The sequence below is a fragment of the Camelina sativa genome, chromosome 2, assembly GCF_030686135.1.
Source record: "Camelina sativa cultivar CO46 ecotype springtype chromosome 2, ASM3068613v1".
NCBI lineage: Eukaryota > Viridiplantae > Streptophyta > Magnoliopsida > Brassicales > Brassicaceae > Camelina > Camelina sativa.
Genome location: NC_141881.1, coordinates 14758247 through 14776249, shown reverse-complemented (window position 1 = coordinate 14776249; position 18003 = coordinate 14758247). Strand labels below are relative to the sequence as shown.

At 39.4% G+C, this 18003-nt stretch overlaps 3 protein-coding genes across 3 annotated transcripts; 2 read left to right on the top strand and 1 right to left on the bottom strand.

Moving 5' to 3' along the window:
- Positions 1 to 810: 810 nt before the first annotated feature.
- LOC147948627 (uncharacterized) lies at positions 811 to 9952 on the bottom strand. The gene is made up of 3 exons (XM_087467910.1): positions 9531 to 9952; positions 8816 to 9446; positions 811 to 1035 (listed from the first exon to the last, which is right to left on the bottom strand). Exons 1-3 carry the CDS (start codon positions 9950 to 9952, stop codon positions 811 to 813), a joined length of 1278 nt encoding a protein of 425 aa, XP_087324036.1.
- Positions 9953 to 12705: 2753 nt separating this feature from the next.
- LOC147948626 (uncharacterized) lies at positions 12706 to 14837 on the top strand. Its single transcript, XM_087467909.1, has 3 exons — positions 12706 to 13459; positions 13771 to 14344; positions 14399 to 14837. The coding sequence occupies exons 1-3, from the start codon at positions 12706 to 12708 to the stop codon at positions 14835 to 14837; spliced, it is 1767 nt and encodes a 588-aa protein (XP_087324035.1).
- Positions 14838 to 15775: 938 nt separating this feature from the next.
- Positions 15776 to 16955, top strand: LOC104718213 (uncharacterized). Its single transcript, XM_010435917.2, has one exon. It carries the CDS (start codon positions 15852 to 15854, stop codon positions 16707 to 16709), a length of 858 nt encoding a protein of 285 aa, XP_010434219.1. The 5' UTR covers positions 15776 to 15851; the 3' UTR covers positions 16710 to 16955.
- Positions 16956 to 18003: the final 1048 nt, after the last annotated feature.

Genomic DNA, 18003 nt, shown 5'->3' with positions numbered 1-18003 from the left:
GCTGATGTGCACCTTTGGAAATGGGGATCAGGTTTCAAACCGAAATTCTCGACCAGGGAGACCTGGAATCAGCTGCATACAGAACGGCCAGAATGTGCTTGGGTGAAGGGTGTTTGGTTCTCTCAGGCTACACCAAAGTTTGCCTTTATCACATGGCTAGGAATGCTTAATAGACTCTCAACGGGTGATCGTATATTAAAGTGGAATGGAAGTGTTGTCCCCTCATGTTATCTCTGCAATGCGCCACTGGAAACAAGAAATCACATCTTTTTCCAGTGCCCATATTCCCATCAAATCTGGAGCAAACTCACAAACGGTTTACTTGGCACTCAGTCGACAGCGGACTGGGACGAACTCAAGGTACTCATTACAGGTTCTACCATGAAAAAGATCCCTCTGCTCTTTCTGCGATACTCTTTCCAGGTCACGGTATACTCTCTATGGCATGAGCGTAACAGCCGTAAACATGGTGAAGACCCACTCTCTGCACATCGCTTATGCCAACGGATAGACAAAACCATTCGGAACAAACTTCTTCTCCTCTTGAACTCTAGCCACCGTGACTATGAAGACATCTTAGTGCTCTGGTTCTCCACCAGAACATAAGTTTATTTTCAGTGTTTTAAAGTTTATTTAGCCTCAAAAACGTTACATTTACTGTAAAGAAAAGGTTTTTTTTGATGAATAAAAATTTTACATTCTTTTTTTTTTTTTGAATAAAATGTAAAATTTATTCGAAAAAGCTTTGTTACATCAAGTGCAGCGTTTGTTGAAGTAAATGAAATACATATTACATACTAAAGTTTTTGCTTAAGGAGAGGGGTATCTTGAGGCAAGCCATGTCACCAGGCAGTCCCGAAATCGCCCATCTCCTTGTTCTTGGATAGAAAGTAACCGGTTTCTGATTTGGAGGTTAAGTCTTCGGATAAGTTGGGCAGAAGGGATCGCGGGTGTCCCATTTCGTCGATTGTTGCGTTCCATCCACAATGAGTGGACTGTTAGCTGAAAACTATACCGTAGTAGAAAAAGTTTGTCCTGACCCAGTGAAGTATTCATGAGCAGCGGGATTAGATCCATGAGTTTGTATAGCGCGTCAGAAGCAAATTTGAGCTGAGCCCCGACGAAACCTCCCGCGAGTAATGACAGGTAAAGAACAAGTGGTCCCTAGTTTCCATGGTATGATTGCAAAAGATGCACTGTGTTTGAGCCCCAACATTCCATCTCTGCATTCGGTCTCCTGTTGAAAGGCGGTTTTTAAGAGCAAGCCAAACGAGGAACGACTATTTAGGTGTAGCATGCTTAAACCAAACTCCCCAACTCCAAGTGTTCTTCATTCTTTGTTGTCTAATTGGAAATAATATATAGATTATATTATAGATTGTTGTATAAGTATAGCTGAAAACAAGTTTATAAATAAAATGATTAACTTAAAATAAAGACAAGAGGGATGATTAAAACTTACTTTATTTAAACTTGATTTAAATACAAGAGTAAAGGTACAAACTTTGAAAACAAACTTATGAAAACTAGAGAGTAAGATGTATAGGGAATTTTTGAATGATCGCTAAAAACACTCTACCCTCTCCTATTACTCTCACTTCCTTATTTATACGAAGCTGGATGAAGTTGCATGAAGTTGTTGTAGACGTGTCCTATTTTTGAGATTGCGATAGATGAGTAATCCTTTGTTGATTGAAGTCTTTTTCTTGTTATAGTCTTGAAGTCTTCATTTCTTGGTCTTGAAGTCTTGTATTGATAGTTGAGCAGTTGCATAATTGGGTTTTTGTCTTCATCTTGTCTTGAAAATTGGAGTCTTGATGGAGTCGGTGGAAGAGGTTGCTTCTTTCTTCTACAAAATTATATACTAAATATATATGTAGTTATATTACAAGCATGATTTAAAAATATTTAAAAGAGCTGTAGTAGCATACTTTCACGTTTTTTTTTTCCGATAAAGATGTTTTAAAATGGATCGTCGTCTTGCGTATTGTTGTCTTGCATTACATCATCTTCGTCGTCTGAGGAGGATATTTGCATCGCAGTTGTCTCGAGGAGTTTCTTGAGTTTTTCTTTGCCTTTACTTTTCTTGGATCCGGAGGACGAAGTCGTTGATTCTGTAGGACTTGGTGGTTTGCGGGGCGAAGTTTTTGTTTAAATAGGTGGTAATGCTCGGGATATTGTAGCTACGGATTTCTTAATTTGTTGATGTGTCTGGATCCATTTCTCCAAGTTGGATAAAGAGCAGCGGTCGAGGTTGTACTTGTCCCACCATTTGATTCTGAATTCTCGGACTAGTGAATATGGCATCTCCGGTAAGATGGGTAGAAGGTTGTAGTGCCAAGATAGTATCCAGGGTATTCCCATATCTATGTGGAAGGCTATCTTTGGTAGAGGGCCAACGAGTTGGTGCTTTTCGTGTTTAGTGTAGTAGGGTAGTGAAACCTTGGGTATTTGGGGAGGATATATGTCATCGGTTGGGCCAAACCAGTACCACCATTCGTAGAACCATCCTGGTATTGTCTTAGGGCAATGAAAGTCGAAGGAGAGGAACCAGGAGTGATCATAGGTTCATAAGTAAAAGGTGTGGAGAAAGGCTTTCTGGTAATCTATGTAGGTAAATCTTGGAATATGGAACCCCGGGATGGAGAATTCTGTTGCAGTGTGCAGGTTTATGAATCCGAGATCTTGGGGATTGCATACTTTGAGGATTTTGCAGGTGGAGTAGGAAATGAGGTTTGGGTCATTCTTGTCGGTATGGTGGGTTATTTCTACTGATTTGGTGTCTACGAGAATGAATTCGTAGAATGTGCGGTTTTTGGTAAGGTTATCGGTAAGGTATTGGCTTTCTTCGTAAAATATGCGGTTGGTATATTGGGTTAGGTCTTTAAGGGATATTGGTTTGGTAAATGAGGTTGTAATAAGGTGTTGGCGTTGTGGTTTAAGGAAGTAGGACAATTTTTGGTCTACGGTTTTTTGTGAGGTGGATGGATTGGATATTTTTTTGTGGCTGGGGGTTGACGGCTTTTGCATAGGATAGAGGAGGAAATTCCACCAACGGAGAGAATTGGTTACTAGTGGTTAATTGCTTTCCTTGTAAATGTGGTTGATTCTTGATGTAGTCTGATGCACTCATTGGTTTCTTTTGTGTTTCACTCATTTTGGTGATCCTGAGATTTTCCCTGTAAATACTCCCTTGTTAGAAAATCAGGTAAAGAATTGTTTTCTCCTTTTATATATTGTATATCAAAATCAAAAACAGATAAAATAGCTTGCCATCTAGCAAATATTTGTTTAGAAACTAAGTTTTTAACATCCTTTTGTAAAATCTCTTTGGCCGATTTGCAATCGACACGTAGTAAAAACTTTTTGTTTATTAAATTATCTTGAAATTTAGAAATACAATTTACTATAGATAAAACTTCCTTTTTAACTGTAGAGTAATTCTTTTGTGGTCCAAGCCAAACTCCTGAGTGGAAACGGACTATTGACTCTTGGGTAGACTCTGGCATTTTCTGTTTAAGGATCCCCCCATAACCTATTTCTGATGCATCTGTTTCTACTATCATGAATGCATTGGGGTGTGGGATGACTAGACATGGTAGTGTTATAACCTTTTTCTTGATATCATGGACTAGACTAGTATGCAGACTTGACCATGGTATGGGGTTCTTTTGTAATCTTTGAAATAATGGTTGTATAGTTTTTCGAAGATTAGGTAGAAAATCAGATATGTAGTTTAAGCAACCTAAAAATCTTTGTAATTGTGATTTCTCTTTTATTTCATCTGGAAATTTATTTGCAAATTCTATAGATCTAGATATAGGTGTTATAGTACCTTGATATATGTTGTGGCCTAAAAAACGTATTTTTGTTTGAAATATTTGCATCTTTTTTGCGGATACTACTAGTCCATGCTTTTTAACAATGTTAAAAAGGTGTATAGATGTTTAAAGTGTTGGTCGATAGATTTTGAATATATTAACACATCATCTATGTATACAATAGAGAAGGTGGAGTAAGGGTTAAATATGTCGTTCATTATATTTTGAAATTCGGATGGTGCATTTTTTAAACCAAAAGGCATAACATTCCATTCATAGTGCCCAAAAGGCACTGTGAATGCTGTTTTATATTTATCCTTCTCGGCAATTTGTATTTGCCAAAATCCACTTTTCATGTCAAATTTAGAGAATATACAGGCGTCATATAATCGTTTTAATAGATCTCTTTTGTTTGGTATTGAGTATCTTATCCATTGTATTACATTGTTTAAGGGTTTATAGTTGATTACTAAGCGTGGTACTCCTCTTTCTTTTTCAGCTTGGTTGTTTACATAAAATGCTGAACAACGCCAAGGAGATTTAGATTTTCTTATTAAGTTTTTATCTAGTAATTCTTGTATTTCTTTTTTACAATGTTCTAGAAGTTCTTGATTCATTTGAATGGGTCTAGCTTTAGTTGGAATATTTTTTTCATTAAAATCTTTTTCGTAGGGTATTTCAACAATATGTTTTTTTCTTTCCCAAAAGGCATTTGGAAGTTCAGAACATACTTGGTTTAGTAGTTCGACTTCTAATGTTTTTATTTTATTTGTGACTTGTGGATCACTTAGTTGTTTTTCTATCTGTTGGTATTTTATTTCTTGTTGTAAATATTGTATATGTTTTTGTTTCCCGTCTATTAAGTTTATGGATTTCTCTATTGTTGAATTTTGTAAGGCTAAGATTTCTTTTGTTTTCATTGGGGATAGAAATTCAAACATTATTTTTTCTCCTACAATTTTTGTGGTAATTCCTAGTTCTGTAACCTTAAACGGATAAATTTGTGTAAAAAATGGAGTTCCTAGTATAACTTCTTAGCTTAAGTTTTTTACAAGGATAAATTGAGTTTTAAAACAATAATTTTTGTTACAGATTTTTGCTTTAGGTAATTTATAGTTGACCTTCAAACTACTTCCGTTTGCACCGCTAAGTTTCTCATATGTTTTTTCATAGAATTTTGTAGGAACTATTCCTTCTCTAATACAATTATATTCAGCTCCTGTATCTAGAAATGCTATTGTTTCTAGTTTAAAATCATACCCTATGTGTAATGTGATTTTTGTATACCATTTTTGATAGTTTATTTTGTTTGTTTATGGTTTTCGAGGTTGCTTGTGGAGGGTTGGTCCATTGTTGTGGGTGGAGATTCATGGAGTTTTGGTTCTATAAGGGCTCATCTAGCGTCTACTTGCAATTGGTGAAGTTGATGTTGGTGAACTATTTGTTATAATTCTTTTATTTGTATTTTTAAATTTTTAACTTCTCCTTGTAATTCACCAGTAGTTACTTGTTTAAATAGTGTTGGAGAGGGATATTTTTCTATTATTTTGTTAAGACTAAAAGGTTGTGGAGTTAATAATTGATTTTCTCGTTGCACTAGATCTTTTAATTTTAATAAATATTCCTTTTTTGTTTCTTGATCATCTATCTTATATAATATCTATTAAAAATTGTTTATCAATGTCTTTTGTAATTACGTTTATTGTTTTACAATTGCATATTCCATCTGAAATATTTTCAGAATTTTGAAAGGATGTGTCACTTTCATCTTCTATTATGTCTAGAGAAGGGTTGCTACTGAGTTCTTCTGAATTTTCAGTTTCTGAAAGAAGTAATTTTTCTAATTTTTCTCTAATGTCTTATTGATTGTGAAATATTTCATTGATTTTTCTTTTCATTTTACAATCTGTAGATTTATGTCCTGGCCTTTTACAGTTCCAGCATATAATTCTTTCTTTTCTAGATGGTTTCTCGTTGGTGTTTTTGTTTTTTGTATAGTATGAGTTTGAAAATTTCTTTGTAAATCTTTTCTTTTTATTATAAGGTTGTGGATAAAAAGGTTTATTTTGTTTGCGTAGTTTTCGTCTTTCTCTAGAAGGTGGAGTGAGACGGTTGTAACCATATTGTTCACAAACTGAACCCATAGTTTCTCCAAATTTAAATTTGTTACTTTGTTGTTTATCTTTGTTATCCCATGGTATTGGTTGTCTTCTAGAATAGTCTTTTAGTTTATTAATTAATCGTTCTGCAAAAAATGATGGTAATCCTGTGATGAACCGTTCTTTCCAGAAGGGTTGGTTGCAGTCGTGTCTTTGAAATATGTTGGTTATAAATATATCTTTATACCATTTAAAGTCCCTTAGTGTTGGACATCTAAGATTTGTTAAAATAAGTTTTTTACTTGTTAGTTCTTCTGAAGGGTTTCCTACAAAGTGCATGGTTATGGTGTGGAGTAATACTTCTACAGCATTTTGAACTTGGTCTTCTTCATAAAAACCATCTTCTCCTTCTACTCTTCTAGTTTCAGTATGGTTTAGAATAGAATTTTGAGTTTCTACGCCTAAAGCATTGTCCCACCAGAATTTTAAGGCTCCATTGAAGCCCGAGATCAGCATGACATATGCTTGGTGGTCTGACATTCCTTTAGCTTTATAGGATAGGGTTGCCATCCCTATTTCTTGAAATAAATTCATCATTTCATATTCGGATCTACCATCTATATTCCATTCATATATGCCTTCTCCGTTGTAAAAGTTTGTTGAGGGAAATTTATGATGTTCTTCAAATAATAAGTCGGGTGGTGAGTGCCTTGGATAATATGGTTTTTTGGATGGTTGAAAGTTCCTTTTTATTCTATTTATTTCTATATCGGTTTCAGATTGAATGTTTTCATCAATATTATTTATCCCTTTGGCTTTGTCTAGTCTATCTAGTCTAGTTGAGATCGATTTTAAAATTTCATTTTCAGGGAATTTAATTGGTTTTGTTAATGGTTTGAAGAGAGGTGGTGAGACTGCGGTAAAGGGTGGAGATAACGGCTGATAGTTTGTTGTTATGTTTTTCTCATCTTTTTCTAGTTTGTTATCAAGGTTATCTACTTGTCGTGAAATAGTATGTAATATTTGACTTTGATAATTATTTTGTTCATATACTATTTTAAGGTCAGCCATACATATTGAATCTTTATCATCTCGGTTTGCCCCAGTTCTGCAAGGTGTAGCTATTACTTGTCTTTGGGGAGTGTGAATTTTTATGTCTTTTAAAGGTGGATGGACTGATTTGTGTATTTCTCCGTTAGTCATTTCCCATGTGTGATATAATGTGGAACTAGTGTTTATTGATTCATTTTTATATGGGTAGCATATGTCATTTTCTAAAGAGTATGTTTCAAACCATGTGAAAAATGGAATATTTACTTCTATATTTTCCATGTAGTTATACCATATTTCTCTAAAAGTTATAAGTTTTTCTTTATTAAAAGCTTGAAAGTACCATTTTCTTTTATCTCCGTTTTTATCTGATAAAAATTCTTCTTTAAGGTAATCTTTGTCTATTGTAAATGTTTTTATGATAACATTTATTGATTTAAAATCTGAAGCTGTTGGGGAAGTAGGAAAGTTAGACGATCCTACTTCTGATTGTTGAACCGGTTCAGCTATTGGTGCTTGAAAAATAATAGGTTTTTTCCCTTGGCTTTTTGTTAAAATTTGTTCTACACTTTCTTCTGATTCAGTGCTAGCTTGGCCAGTTTTGTACTCAGAGAAAGATGAATGTGGGTAGAATGAACTAAATTTTAATGATGGTGGATCTCTGAAAGAACCAAAGTTTAATAATATTTTTCCATCATATTGTTCTGTTATACTTGTAATAGTTCTTTGTTCAAAGTTTCTTGGTGGTTGAGTAATATTAATTTTCCATTGATCAGGAATTGTAATTTCTGTCCATTTTAATTGTTTAGGTGTGTATGTAGAGGTTGGTGTGTCTTTACTATGTGCAGCCAATATTGTTGTTTCGCCTTTATCATCTTGCAATAAACATCGTGGGTTGAACTCAGATTTAGATTGTTTAAAGTAAATTTGATACAACAATAAATAGCCATGTCTTTCTTGCTGAAATTTAATTTCAGGCAAGTGTACGTTTAAAACTAAAGTATTAAATATTGTAGGGTCATGTAGGCTTATTTGAAAATTTGGTGCACAATTAAAATATATAGCTCCGTTACATAAGTTTGACTGTACTGCTCTAATAAGGAGTCTTCAAATTTTAAAAGTGTTTTATCTCTTAATAACATGAGTATTGGAGAATCAATCCCTGTTCTAGATAAAGGTTTAATTGCTATTTGTATTAGACCAAAATGAATATAATTAAAGTTTTTTCTTTTATAGTTTTCTAAAGCCATAGAAGAAAGTAGTTTAATTTCTTCAAATTCATTTTGTAATGATAAAGTTTGTTCATGTTCTTTGATTGAATATGCAGTTTTAAAATCAAAAGCTCCTATTTGATATATATTTTGCGGATTAACATGCGGTAGTTGATCTTTTGATATTTCTTGATTAAAAGTTATAATTTTTGACATAATTTCTCTTGAATTAATTGTTTTTTGAGATGTAGAAGATGATGCATGCTTAGACTTAAAAAACTTCCTAACCTTAGATGCCGTGTTTAAAGTATCCTTAATCTGATGCTAAAAATGCAAACTAACCGATCTTATCGATGGCGTCTGACGCATGGGCTTACCAACGGACTCACTGCCTCCTGGTCTTACAGTCTGGAACACCTATGCTATCAATGTTTTTGACAAGGTACTGGTAGCTTGGTTTCTAACACTAGGCTTAAGTATAGATTAAACAAGTATCTTTTGGCTTGGATGTTTTAAGATAAAACATATATCATACTATAAGTGAAAATCTTTTGGCTCTGAGCAGCGGGATGAGATGAGTCCATGAGTTTGTATAGCGCGTCAGAAGCAAATTTGAGCTGAGCCCCGACGAAACCTCCCGTGAGTAATGACAGGTAAAGAACAAGTGGTCCCTAGTTTCCATGGTATGATTGCAAAAGATGCACTGTGTTTGAGCCCCAACATTCCATCTCTGCATTCGGTCTCCTGTTGAAAGGTGGTTTTTAAGAGCAAGCCAAACGAGGAACAAGTATTTAGGTGTAGCATGCTTAAACCAAACTCCCCGACTCCAAGTGTTCTTTGTTCTTTGTTGTCTAATTGCCTCCCAAGTATCCGTTGTGTTAAAACTGGTCCGATAGCAGTCGCCCTTACCCTTCCAGAGCACAATGTCATCCCCTGTCCCCAGTCCTTGTGTACGCAGCCAATCAATTAGCTGCTCCACCTGGTTGAACCACGCATTGCGATGGTGTCGTCGACGGTGAGTCATGACAACCTCCGCAACAGTTGTGTAGAGACCAATACCCATGTCAATGCAACCTCGTTGTCCTGCAGTGACTATTAGGCAGCCTAGAGAAGACCAGTTGTCATGCCAAAAAGAAACTTGTGAACCCTCATGCACCTCGTAGGAAACGAAATCATAAGCAAGTTGACGGTATTTTAGGATCTTCTTCCACATCCAAGATCCTAAAGTAGTAGTCTCCTTAACCGACCAGAATGATCCTTTATTTATCAAGTAGATTCGCAACCATTGAGCCCAGAGGGACTTTGTCGAGAGCAGTCTCCAAATAAGCTTTAGACAGCTTACTTTGTTGGCTTCCTTCAATGATCGCAGACCTAAACCCCCTTCGTCCTTTGGAGTACAAACCTCACACCATGCAACTTTGGCCTTTTTTGTGTTCAAACTTGGTCCTGACCACAAAAATGCAGAACAGAGACTATCTATTTCATCTATTTCATGAATACACGAACTGGGCAGCCTGAATGCAGACATCCAAAAATTAGTCAAGCTATGAATAACAGAGGCGATAAGTTGTAGTCGTCCCGCAAACGAAAGGTGCCGTGCTGTCCAACTGCTTATGCGTTCCTTAACACGTTCTATTAGAGGTTTGTAATCTGAAGTTGTCATCCGCTTGGTGAGAAGAGGTAGACCGAGGTATCGTACAGGTAAACTGCCTGATGCAAAGGGGAAAGAGTGAAGGATATCCTCTTTGTCTGTGTCAGTAACACCTGCCATATACAAAGTAGATTTCTCCAAACTAATCTGAAGCCAGATACCGCTGCAAAGTGTTCAAAAATCTGCAATGTACCCTCAATTGAACTCTTAGTGCCATTTGTAAATACTAACAAATCATCAGCAAAACACAAGTGTGTTAGCTGCAGTTTTTGACAACGGGGATGATAGCCTATGCGTTGCTCCAGAGCCGCCTTATCCAACAAATGGGATAGAACATGCATACAAATGACGAATAGATAGGGAGACAGAGAGCAGCCTTGCCTCAGTCCTCTCGCACTACGGAATAGACCAGCCAGTTCTCCATTGACTTGCACTGAGAAAGAAGCTGTGGTGACACAGAGCTCAATCCATTTGATAAACTGCAGAGGAAAGCCTAACACAGAAAGCGTGGAGAGCAAGTAAGGCCATTGAACTGAATCAAACGCCTTTGATATGTCGATCTTTAAAGCACATCTGGGAGTGATAGTGATGTGATCGCAGGACGCGACCTCAGCCAAGAAGACCAAGATACGCCGGACGCGACCGAGACGCCTGACCAAGACGCGGCCAAGGCTCCAGCGATCCTTCCCGGAGCCACCACACGTTCCAAGAGCTCAGCAAAGGCGGCCAAACAGCGGCTCAACCTATTTGTCCGAACCTACGTCCAACACCAGCCACCCCACAAAGACTCCGAAGGCTCAGTCCGCTTAGTCTTCACTCTTACCCAAGAGTGAAGACGGTCAAGTCGTTAAGCGAGGAAGTGTACTCCTTTTCCTCACTCCGGGTTTGTCCCAATGGGTTTACCGGAGAAGGTTTTAACGAGGCATGGAGCTAAACGCAAAACGCCTAAAGGCTAAGTTGCTTCACGCGCAAGGCCAATGCGGTTATCTCTTTTTCCCTCTTACTTTTGGTTTAATTTTGAACTTGAGAATATTCTCTTTTGATCCTATGTTTGTGAACGTTGGAGAGTGTTTGTGGCTAAGCGTGTTAGTCAAAAGGTGGCGATGTGTTCTCTTTGTAAAGGGGACACGTCAAAAGGACAATGTGCGGATCAAGATGGATCCGCGTGTCCTTAAGCTCCTATCTAGACCTAGCTATTGAAACTCTCCTTAAGCCTTTGTTCCTCCTTAGACTTGTATGAAAATAAAACTTTTCCTCAAGAGAGATTCTTGAAACTTGTCTCACTCTTCTCTTTCTTCAATCCGGGATTGAACCTTGAGAAAACCCTAACAAGCCTCGAACCGGGTTCGACCTTGTTGGAGACCGTATCAAGAGGAGAGCCAAACCTCTTGTGTCGTCACTCGATCCATCCGTATTTCCCCTCACTTCGTTTCCATCTGTCCTCTTCTTAAACTCGAGTCCTCCTTCTTCAGTTCTCGAGCTCCCCACGAATCATCTCAAATCATCCCCGCTATCGCTTCCCCTCGTAGATGTCCACCCGCTCGTTCCGCATCCGTACTGTCCGATTGAACCGTTCGTGGCTTCTCGACGTATCTCCCGAATGGCTCGTTTGAAATCCTTCAAACTCCATTTCCCTCGTTTGATTCTCTCCTAGACCCGAAGCCCAGAACCTCGGCCGAGGAAAGATTCACCGACTGAAAGTTGACCGAGAGCTCAAGCCGCGTCCGTACCGCAACCGTACCGTGACCGTGACCTCGGGTCGCATCAGCTTGGTATCAGAGCTTCAAAGCTCCTACGAGGTTGTTTCTTTCCAGAACTCTCAGTTCCTTTAAAGTTTCAATCTTTGAGTTTAAAGCTTGCACCTTTTAGCTCCATAGGACTCGCTTGTTCTTTTTGGTTTTATTTGGTGCATGCTTAGGATTGTCTTTCGTTCGCTTAGGTTGTTAGAATTCGCATTAGTTCTTCGTGTTCATATCTCTGTTCCTTTGTGTTCTTGCGAGTTCACTTTTGGATCCATAAAGCTAGTTACGCGTTTTATTTTTGTGTTTCCGGTCTTAGGCATAAAGCAATTCTTGTCGCGTAGCACTTTTACTTTTGCTTTTGCTTTATTTGTTTTAGTCATAGGATTGCATGTGTCATAGCTGTCCTCAATCATTGTTAGTGAAACGAATCTTTGTGTGGTCCTCTTGAGCGTGTGAGACTCACGTGTGGTATTCTTTTGCGAGGTTTAAATTCAAACTTATACCGCGGAGCCACGCCACGTCACCAACAACCAGTCCGTACGATGGCCGAAGAAGTTCCACCAGCGCCACCAGAGATTGGTGTCACCCTCGCCGCATTACGAACCGGCCTAGAGCAACTATCTGATCACCTCACGAGGATTGAACTTATGAATCCTCCTCGCGAAGATCCGTTACCCGCGAGGCGACCACGACGCGAGCCGGCAAGTGATCAGTCCGATGAGGACTTTGAACCGAGGCCTAGACGACGACACCGCTATGACGATCAAGACGAGGAAGGCCCAAGACGTTACGAGCCGAAACACAAGATGGTCCATGGACCACTTATACTCGTGCCATGCCTATCCGGAGCTACGAAAGGTCCAATATGCGGTGGCACAATTCACCGATCACGCCCTTACCTGGTGGGATCGACTGGAAGCTCAACAACGACGCAACCGCGACCGACCTATCACCGTTTGGGAGGTCTTGAAAGCAGAGATGCAAAGGCGCTACATGCCTCCATACTACCACCGCGAGCTCCAGAAGAAGTTTCGGCGACTAACGCAAGGCGCATGGAACGTGGAGGAGTATTACGAAGAATTTGAACACTTGCGCAACCGGTTGCAAGTCGATGACTCCGAAGAGTCACTCATGGCTCAGTTCTTGGACAGATTGCAAGAACGCATTGCACGCAAGGTCGAGCGCCAACCCTATCAAACCTTTGAGGAGTTATTGCATCTCTCGGTGCAAATTGAGACTCAAATCAAGAAGAAGAGCGCCTCTGCGCCTCGTGGCCGAACTCAAGGAGCTACCAATTGGACTCCTAACGCGTCGCCATCAAACCGATTGCCGGAAAAACCAAAGGCGACCAGCGCGGACTCGAGATTCAAACCTAGGGAGCCGGCCACCAATGAGCGCCAAGATCCGCGACGCAACACCACCGACGTCCGGAGCCGCGACATTGTATGTTTCAAGTGTCAAGGGAGAGGCCATTACGCTCGTGATTGTCCGAACGCACGGACGATGATACTGACCGAGGCTGGCGAGATCGAGTCCGACGATGAGGCCACTGAAGAAATGGTGCGAGGAGAAACCGAGCTGGAAGAAGCTGTTGCGGAACCCGAGGTCGGAGAACTGCTCATGATACGCTGCATCCTGAACGCCGGTGTAGCCACGGATGACGCCAACCAACGTGACAACATTTTCCACACGAGATGCACTGTAAGTGGTCGCGTTTGTGGCTTGATCATAGATGGAGGTTCTTGCACTAACGTGGCAAGTTCCAGGCTTGTCAAGAAACTTTCTCTTGAAACCACAAACCACCCTCGCCCTTATTTCTTGAGATGGTTTAATGATAAGACCGTGATCCAAGTAAAGGAACCAGTCTCGGTCCCATTCAGTATCGGTCCGTATAAGGATCAAGTCCTTTGTGATGTGGTGCCTATGCAAGCTAGCCACCTCTTATTGGGGCGCCCATGGCAGTTTGATAAGCGCACCACACACTGCGCCATACTAACCAATACTTTTTCATTCATGACAACAAACGTATTTGCTTGAAACCCTTGAGCCCCACGCAAGTACATGAAATGCAAGACAAGTTGTCTAAAGACTCGAACGATAAAAAGAATTTTCGTATTCAGTATGGTGATGTTAGAAAGTCCCTTAAGGACTCAGCCCAAGTGATTTTGATGTTGTTTCGAGATGCATTGCTTTCAGGTTTTGATGGTTCTCTAGAGGCCTTACCGGAGGTCATACACAGCGTCCTCAAGCGTTTTGCCGATGTGTTCCCCGAAGAACTCCCCGAAGGCCTACCACCGATCAGAGGCATCGAGCATCAGATCGATCTAGTTCCAGGAGCGCAGCTTCCCAACCGGCCAGCCTACCGTGTCAACCCCGAAGAGGCGAAGGAGCTTGAACGACAAGTCAAAGAACTTATGGCGCAAGGCTACGTCCGAGAGAGCTTAAGTCCGTGTGCCGTGCCAGTGCTCCTAGTTCCGAAGAAAGACGGATCATGGAGGATGTGCGTTGACTGTCGAGCCGTCAACAACATCACTATCAAATACCGCCATCCCATTCCGCGCCTCGATGATATGCTGGATGAGCTTAGTGGCGCCAGCATCTTCTCCAAGATCGATTTGAAGAGCGGTTACCACCAAGTTCGAATGAAGGAGGGAGACGAGTGGAAAACGGCCTTCAAGACAAAACAGGGTTTGTACGAATGGATGGTAATGCCATTCGGTCTTTCTAACGCCCCCTCGACCTTTATGCATCTTATGAACCATGTTTTGAGGTCGTTTATCAATAAATTCGTAGTGGTTTATTTTGATGATATATTGGTATATAGCGCTAGCTTGACTGATCATGTTAAACACCTAGAGGCTGTCTTGCTTACTCTCCGCGAAGAGCAACTCTACGCAAACTTGAAAAAGTGCGTGTTTGCTGCTAATGAATTGGTCTTTTTAGGCTTTGTTGTGAGTTCGCAGGGCCTCAAGGTCGATGGAGAGAAGATACGCGCAATAGAGGAGTGGCCCATGCCAGCGAGCATCACTCAAGTCCGGTCGTTCCACGGCCTAGCCAGCTTTTACCGGAGGTTTGCGCGAGACTTCAGTACGATCGCCGCACCTCTCACCTCCGTGATCAAGAAGAATAGCGAGTTTCGATGGGGAGAGGAACAAGACAAGGCGTTCACCGAGCTCAAGAAACGCCTCACGCAAGCTCGGGACGAAACTACTTTACTCCACCGCGGCTCACGCCTCACGCAAGCTCGGGACGAAACTAAATAATATTCTAATATTTAGAAGTTGTCAAAAAGAAAATTAAATGAAATTATTATAAATAAAAAATTTAGATTTATATTCAAGAAATTAAAGAGATAACATGAAAAGAAGATGTCTATCTTAATTATATCTATTAAAGAACTAACCAAGCTGCAATCTTGAAAAATTAAAATGCTAGTATTTCATATTATATAAGTGAGAAGCTAAAAACTCTTTATTACAAAATATGCATATTTAGATCAAACTTTCATTTGAAATATTTTTTTAGAAATTTTAGACAAGAATTGTAGAATGTTTAAGCTCTCAAAACAAAGTTGTTCATGCATGTATCTAATAATTCAATTGCAAAATAAAAAAACCTATTTGAAGTATTAAAAAAATCAGAGTCAAAATTATATTATTCAAGATTTCCACAATTAAAAAATAGATAAACTCTACATAAAAAAACCAAATTAATAGCAAAATTGTTTAGAAAACAGTAAACCATAAGCCCGCGTATAGCATGGATATTCATCTAGTATGACATAACGAAATAATATGTTAACGAAGTTATCAACATTTGGCAAATTTACTCAAAAGAAAGCTAAAAATTATGATTCATGACAACATCCATATATAAATCTCCAAGATGCAATATAGAACTAGAGTTATACAAATTCAGTGATAGAGAATTCTGAAAGAATAAAAAATGACGTCGAATTAAAACTGACAACTTCAAAGTCTAGATATTCAAATTCAAATTATGGTAAGAGGTTTACCAAAGACATATTCTTCTCGGCTTTTTTTCTTTACATTTAGACAAAATCAGCATAAACTAATTTGACTTATTAAACAATATTATTTTCTCTAGTTAAACGCTTTCATAAACTTTTGTAAACAAGTATTCTAGTTGTTGCAATGTGTGCTATATATAAACTGCCTTCTTTAGATTACAATTCATTCAACAATAGATCGGTTTCCAAGTAAGAATAGTACTAACAAAAGCTAAGTCTAGAACAAGAACACACGAATTCAATCAACATGGCCAATTGTAGTAATTGGCCATCTCTTCTTATGTTGGTCTTGGCCTTGTACGCCATTGCTGCTCATACAAGTGGCCAATACACATACTCTCCACCATCCTCACCACCACACGTTTACAGTTCTCCACCACCATCTCCTTCTTACGTATATAACTCTCCACCACCTGCTCCATATATTTACAAGTCTCCACCACCCCTGCCTTACGTCTATAGCTCCCCACCACCTCCTCCATACGTTTACAAGTCCCCACCACTACCTCCTTACGTCTACAGCTCCCCACATCCTCCTCCATATGTTTACAAGTCTCCACCACCACCTCCTTACGTCTATAGCTCTCCACCACCTCCTCTATACCTTTACAAGTCCCCACCACCACCTCCTTATGTATACAGCTCCCCACCACCACCTCCATATGTTTTCAAGTCTCCCCCTCCTCCTCCATATGTCTACAACTCTCCACCACCACCTCCCTATGTTAACAAGTCTCCTCCCCCTCCTCCATACGTGTACAGCTCTCCACCACCCCCTCCTTATGTTTACAAATCACCCCCTCCTCCTCCATATGTCTACACTTCTTCACCACCACTTCCATATGTTTACAAGTCACCACCACCTCCTCCTTACGTCTACAGTTCTCCTCCATATGTTCACAAGCCACCACCTCCTCCTCCTTACGTCTACAGCTCTCCTCCATATGTTTATAAGCCACCACCACCTCCTTCTTACGTCTACAGCTCTCCTCCATATGTTTACAAGCCACCACCTCCTCCTTACACCTACAGCTCTCCTCCATATGTTTACACTTCACCGCCACCTCCAAGCTATAGTTATAGCTCTCCTCCTCCAAAATACTAAAGAAATATATACATGATATATCCGTTTATCAGCCATCATATTCATGGAATTAAATATTTGCATAATAAATTTTCATATATGAAATGTATCTCTCTGGTTACAACCAAGTGCATTTTTGTTGTTTGATTGCTTCTTTTGATGTTGTTTAATTACTCACTAATAAGTCCTTGTACTTGTTGTCAAAGGGCTTGGAATCCAACTTCCAAGGAAAGTTGATTGGTTTTAAATAATGAGATTACTTCTTCATACAAGCAATAACCTATATTTTGGTTATTTTTATAATACTCAAGTAAATATGATGATCTCTCTTATAATCATAATTAGGGGTGTCAAACGGGCATGCCCGCGCCCGAACGGGCTGACCGTGACGGTCCCGTATTTTCAGTGATCCGCTGCGGACAGGTCCGCCACGGGCGGCGGGCAAAGTATCACTGCCCATGCCCACTCCGCCTAGCTTTGCGGACTAACGGGCATGCCCGCGGGCATCTCTTCTTTAGAAAGATAATCACTTTCATACGATAAGATTCTGCAAGTTCCTCTTAAATATTGTTTTTCTCTCTTGTGCAAGCAGCCAACTTCAGTTTTAAGCTCTCTAACTCCTGCTCCAAGCTAGCTGTCCTATTAGAGCCATATCCAACAATATCTATGAGGTGAAGGGAAAAATAAGGTAGCATTCAATTGCTGAATAAGGAACTTAAATCTAATAAGGAAGTGGGATAGAAAATAAGACACCTCTGGAAATGCATCCGAGTAGCCACACCAAGAATTCTAGGTCCACCTTGTTGCATGCACAACTGTTCAATATCTTTCTATAGTTCACTACGCTCTAGTTATAAGAAATACTAGTGGTCAGACTCAACATATATCAGGTAATCAAGATGCAGAAGTAAAATGGAGTCTCAAAAAACCATGATAGATAATATCTTCACAAAAGCATAACGCACAGAGTAGCCAAGGTCAAATTAAGTGCATAACCCAAAAGAGAAAGGGAAGAATTTCTGAAAGTGTAACAAGTGATGATGTCGTCATACACCATTTGCTATAAACTAACTCAATATCAAGTTTATTAGAAGAAAACACAAGTAAATAACTAAAAGAGAAAAATAATCTTTTGCATCAGAGAAGGCAAAATGCAGCAGAATACACTTGAAGAAGGCTGCAGAGAAGCAAAAACGTAAGACTAAAAAACCATTTCTACAAGCCTAGAAACATGTCCAAGGTCTAAATAACTAGTACCACCAAGAGAAATACACAAAAAGAAACTACAGTTGAGAAATTGAGAAAACGTACCAAG

Excerpts from the sequence above, each read along its gene's own strand:
- LOC104718213 (XM_010435917.2), top strand. The coding sequence starts at position 15,852 with ATGGCCAATTGTAGTAATTGGCCATCTCTTCTTATGTTGGTCTTGGCC.
- LOC147948626 (XM_087467909.1), top strand. The coding sequence starts at position 12,706 with ATGGCTCAGTTCTTGGACAGATTGCAAGAACGCATTGCACGCAAGGTC. Across the intron at positions 13,460-13,770 it reads CTCGGTCCCATTCAGTATCG|GTTTTGATGGTTCTCTAGAG; the intron begins GTCCGTATAAGG and ends CATTGCTTTCAG. Across the intron at positions 14,345-14,398 it reads CTTATGAACCATGTTTTGAG|CGCTAGCTTGACTGATCATG; the intron begins GTCGTTTATCAA and ends ATTGGTATATAG.
- LOC147948627 (XM_087467910.1), bottom strand. The coding sequence starts at position 9,952 with ATGGCAGGTGTTACTGACACAGACAAAGAGGATATCCTTCACTCTTTC. Across the intron at positions 9,447-9,530 it reads CTGCGATCATTGAAGGAAGC|AAATAAAGGATCATTCTGGT; the intron begins CAACAAAGTAAG and ends AATCTACTTGAT. Across the intron at positions 1,036-8,815 it reads CCTGTCATTACTCACGGGAG|GACAAACTTTTTCTACTACG; the intron begins GTTTCGTCGGGG and ends TCACTGGGTCAG.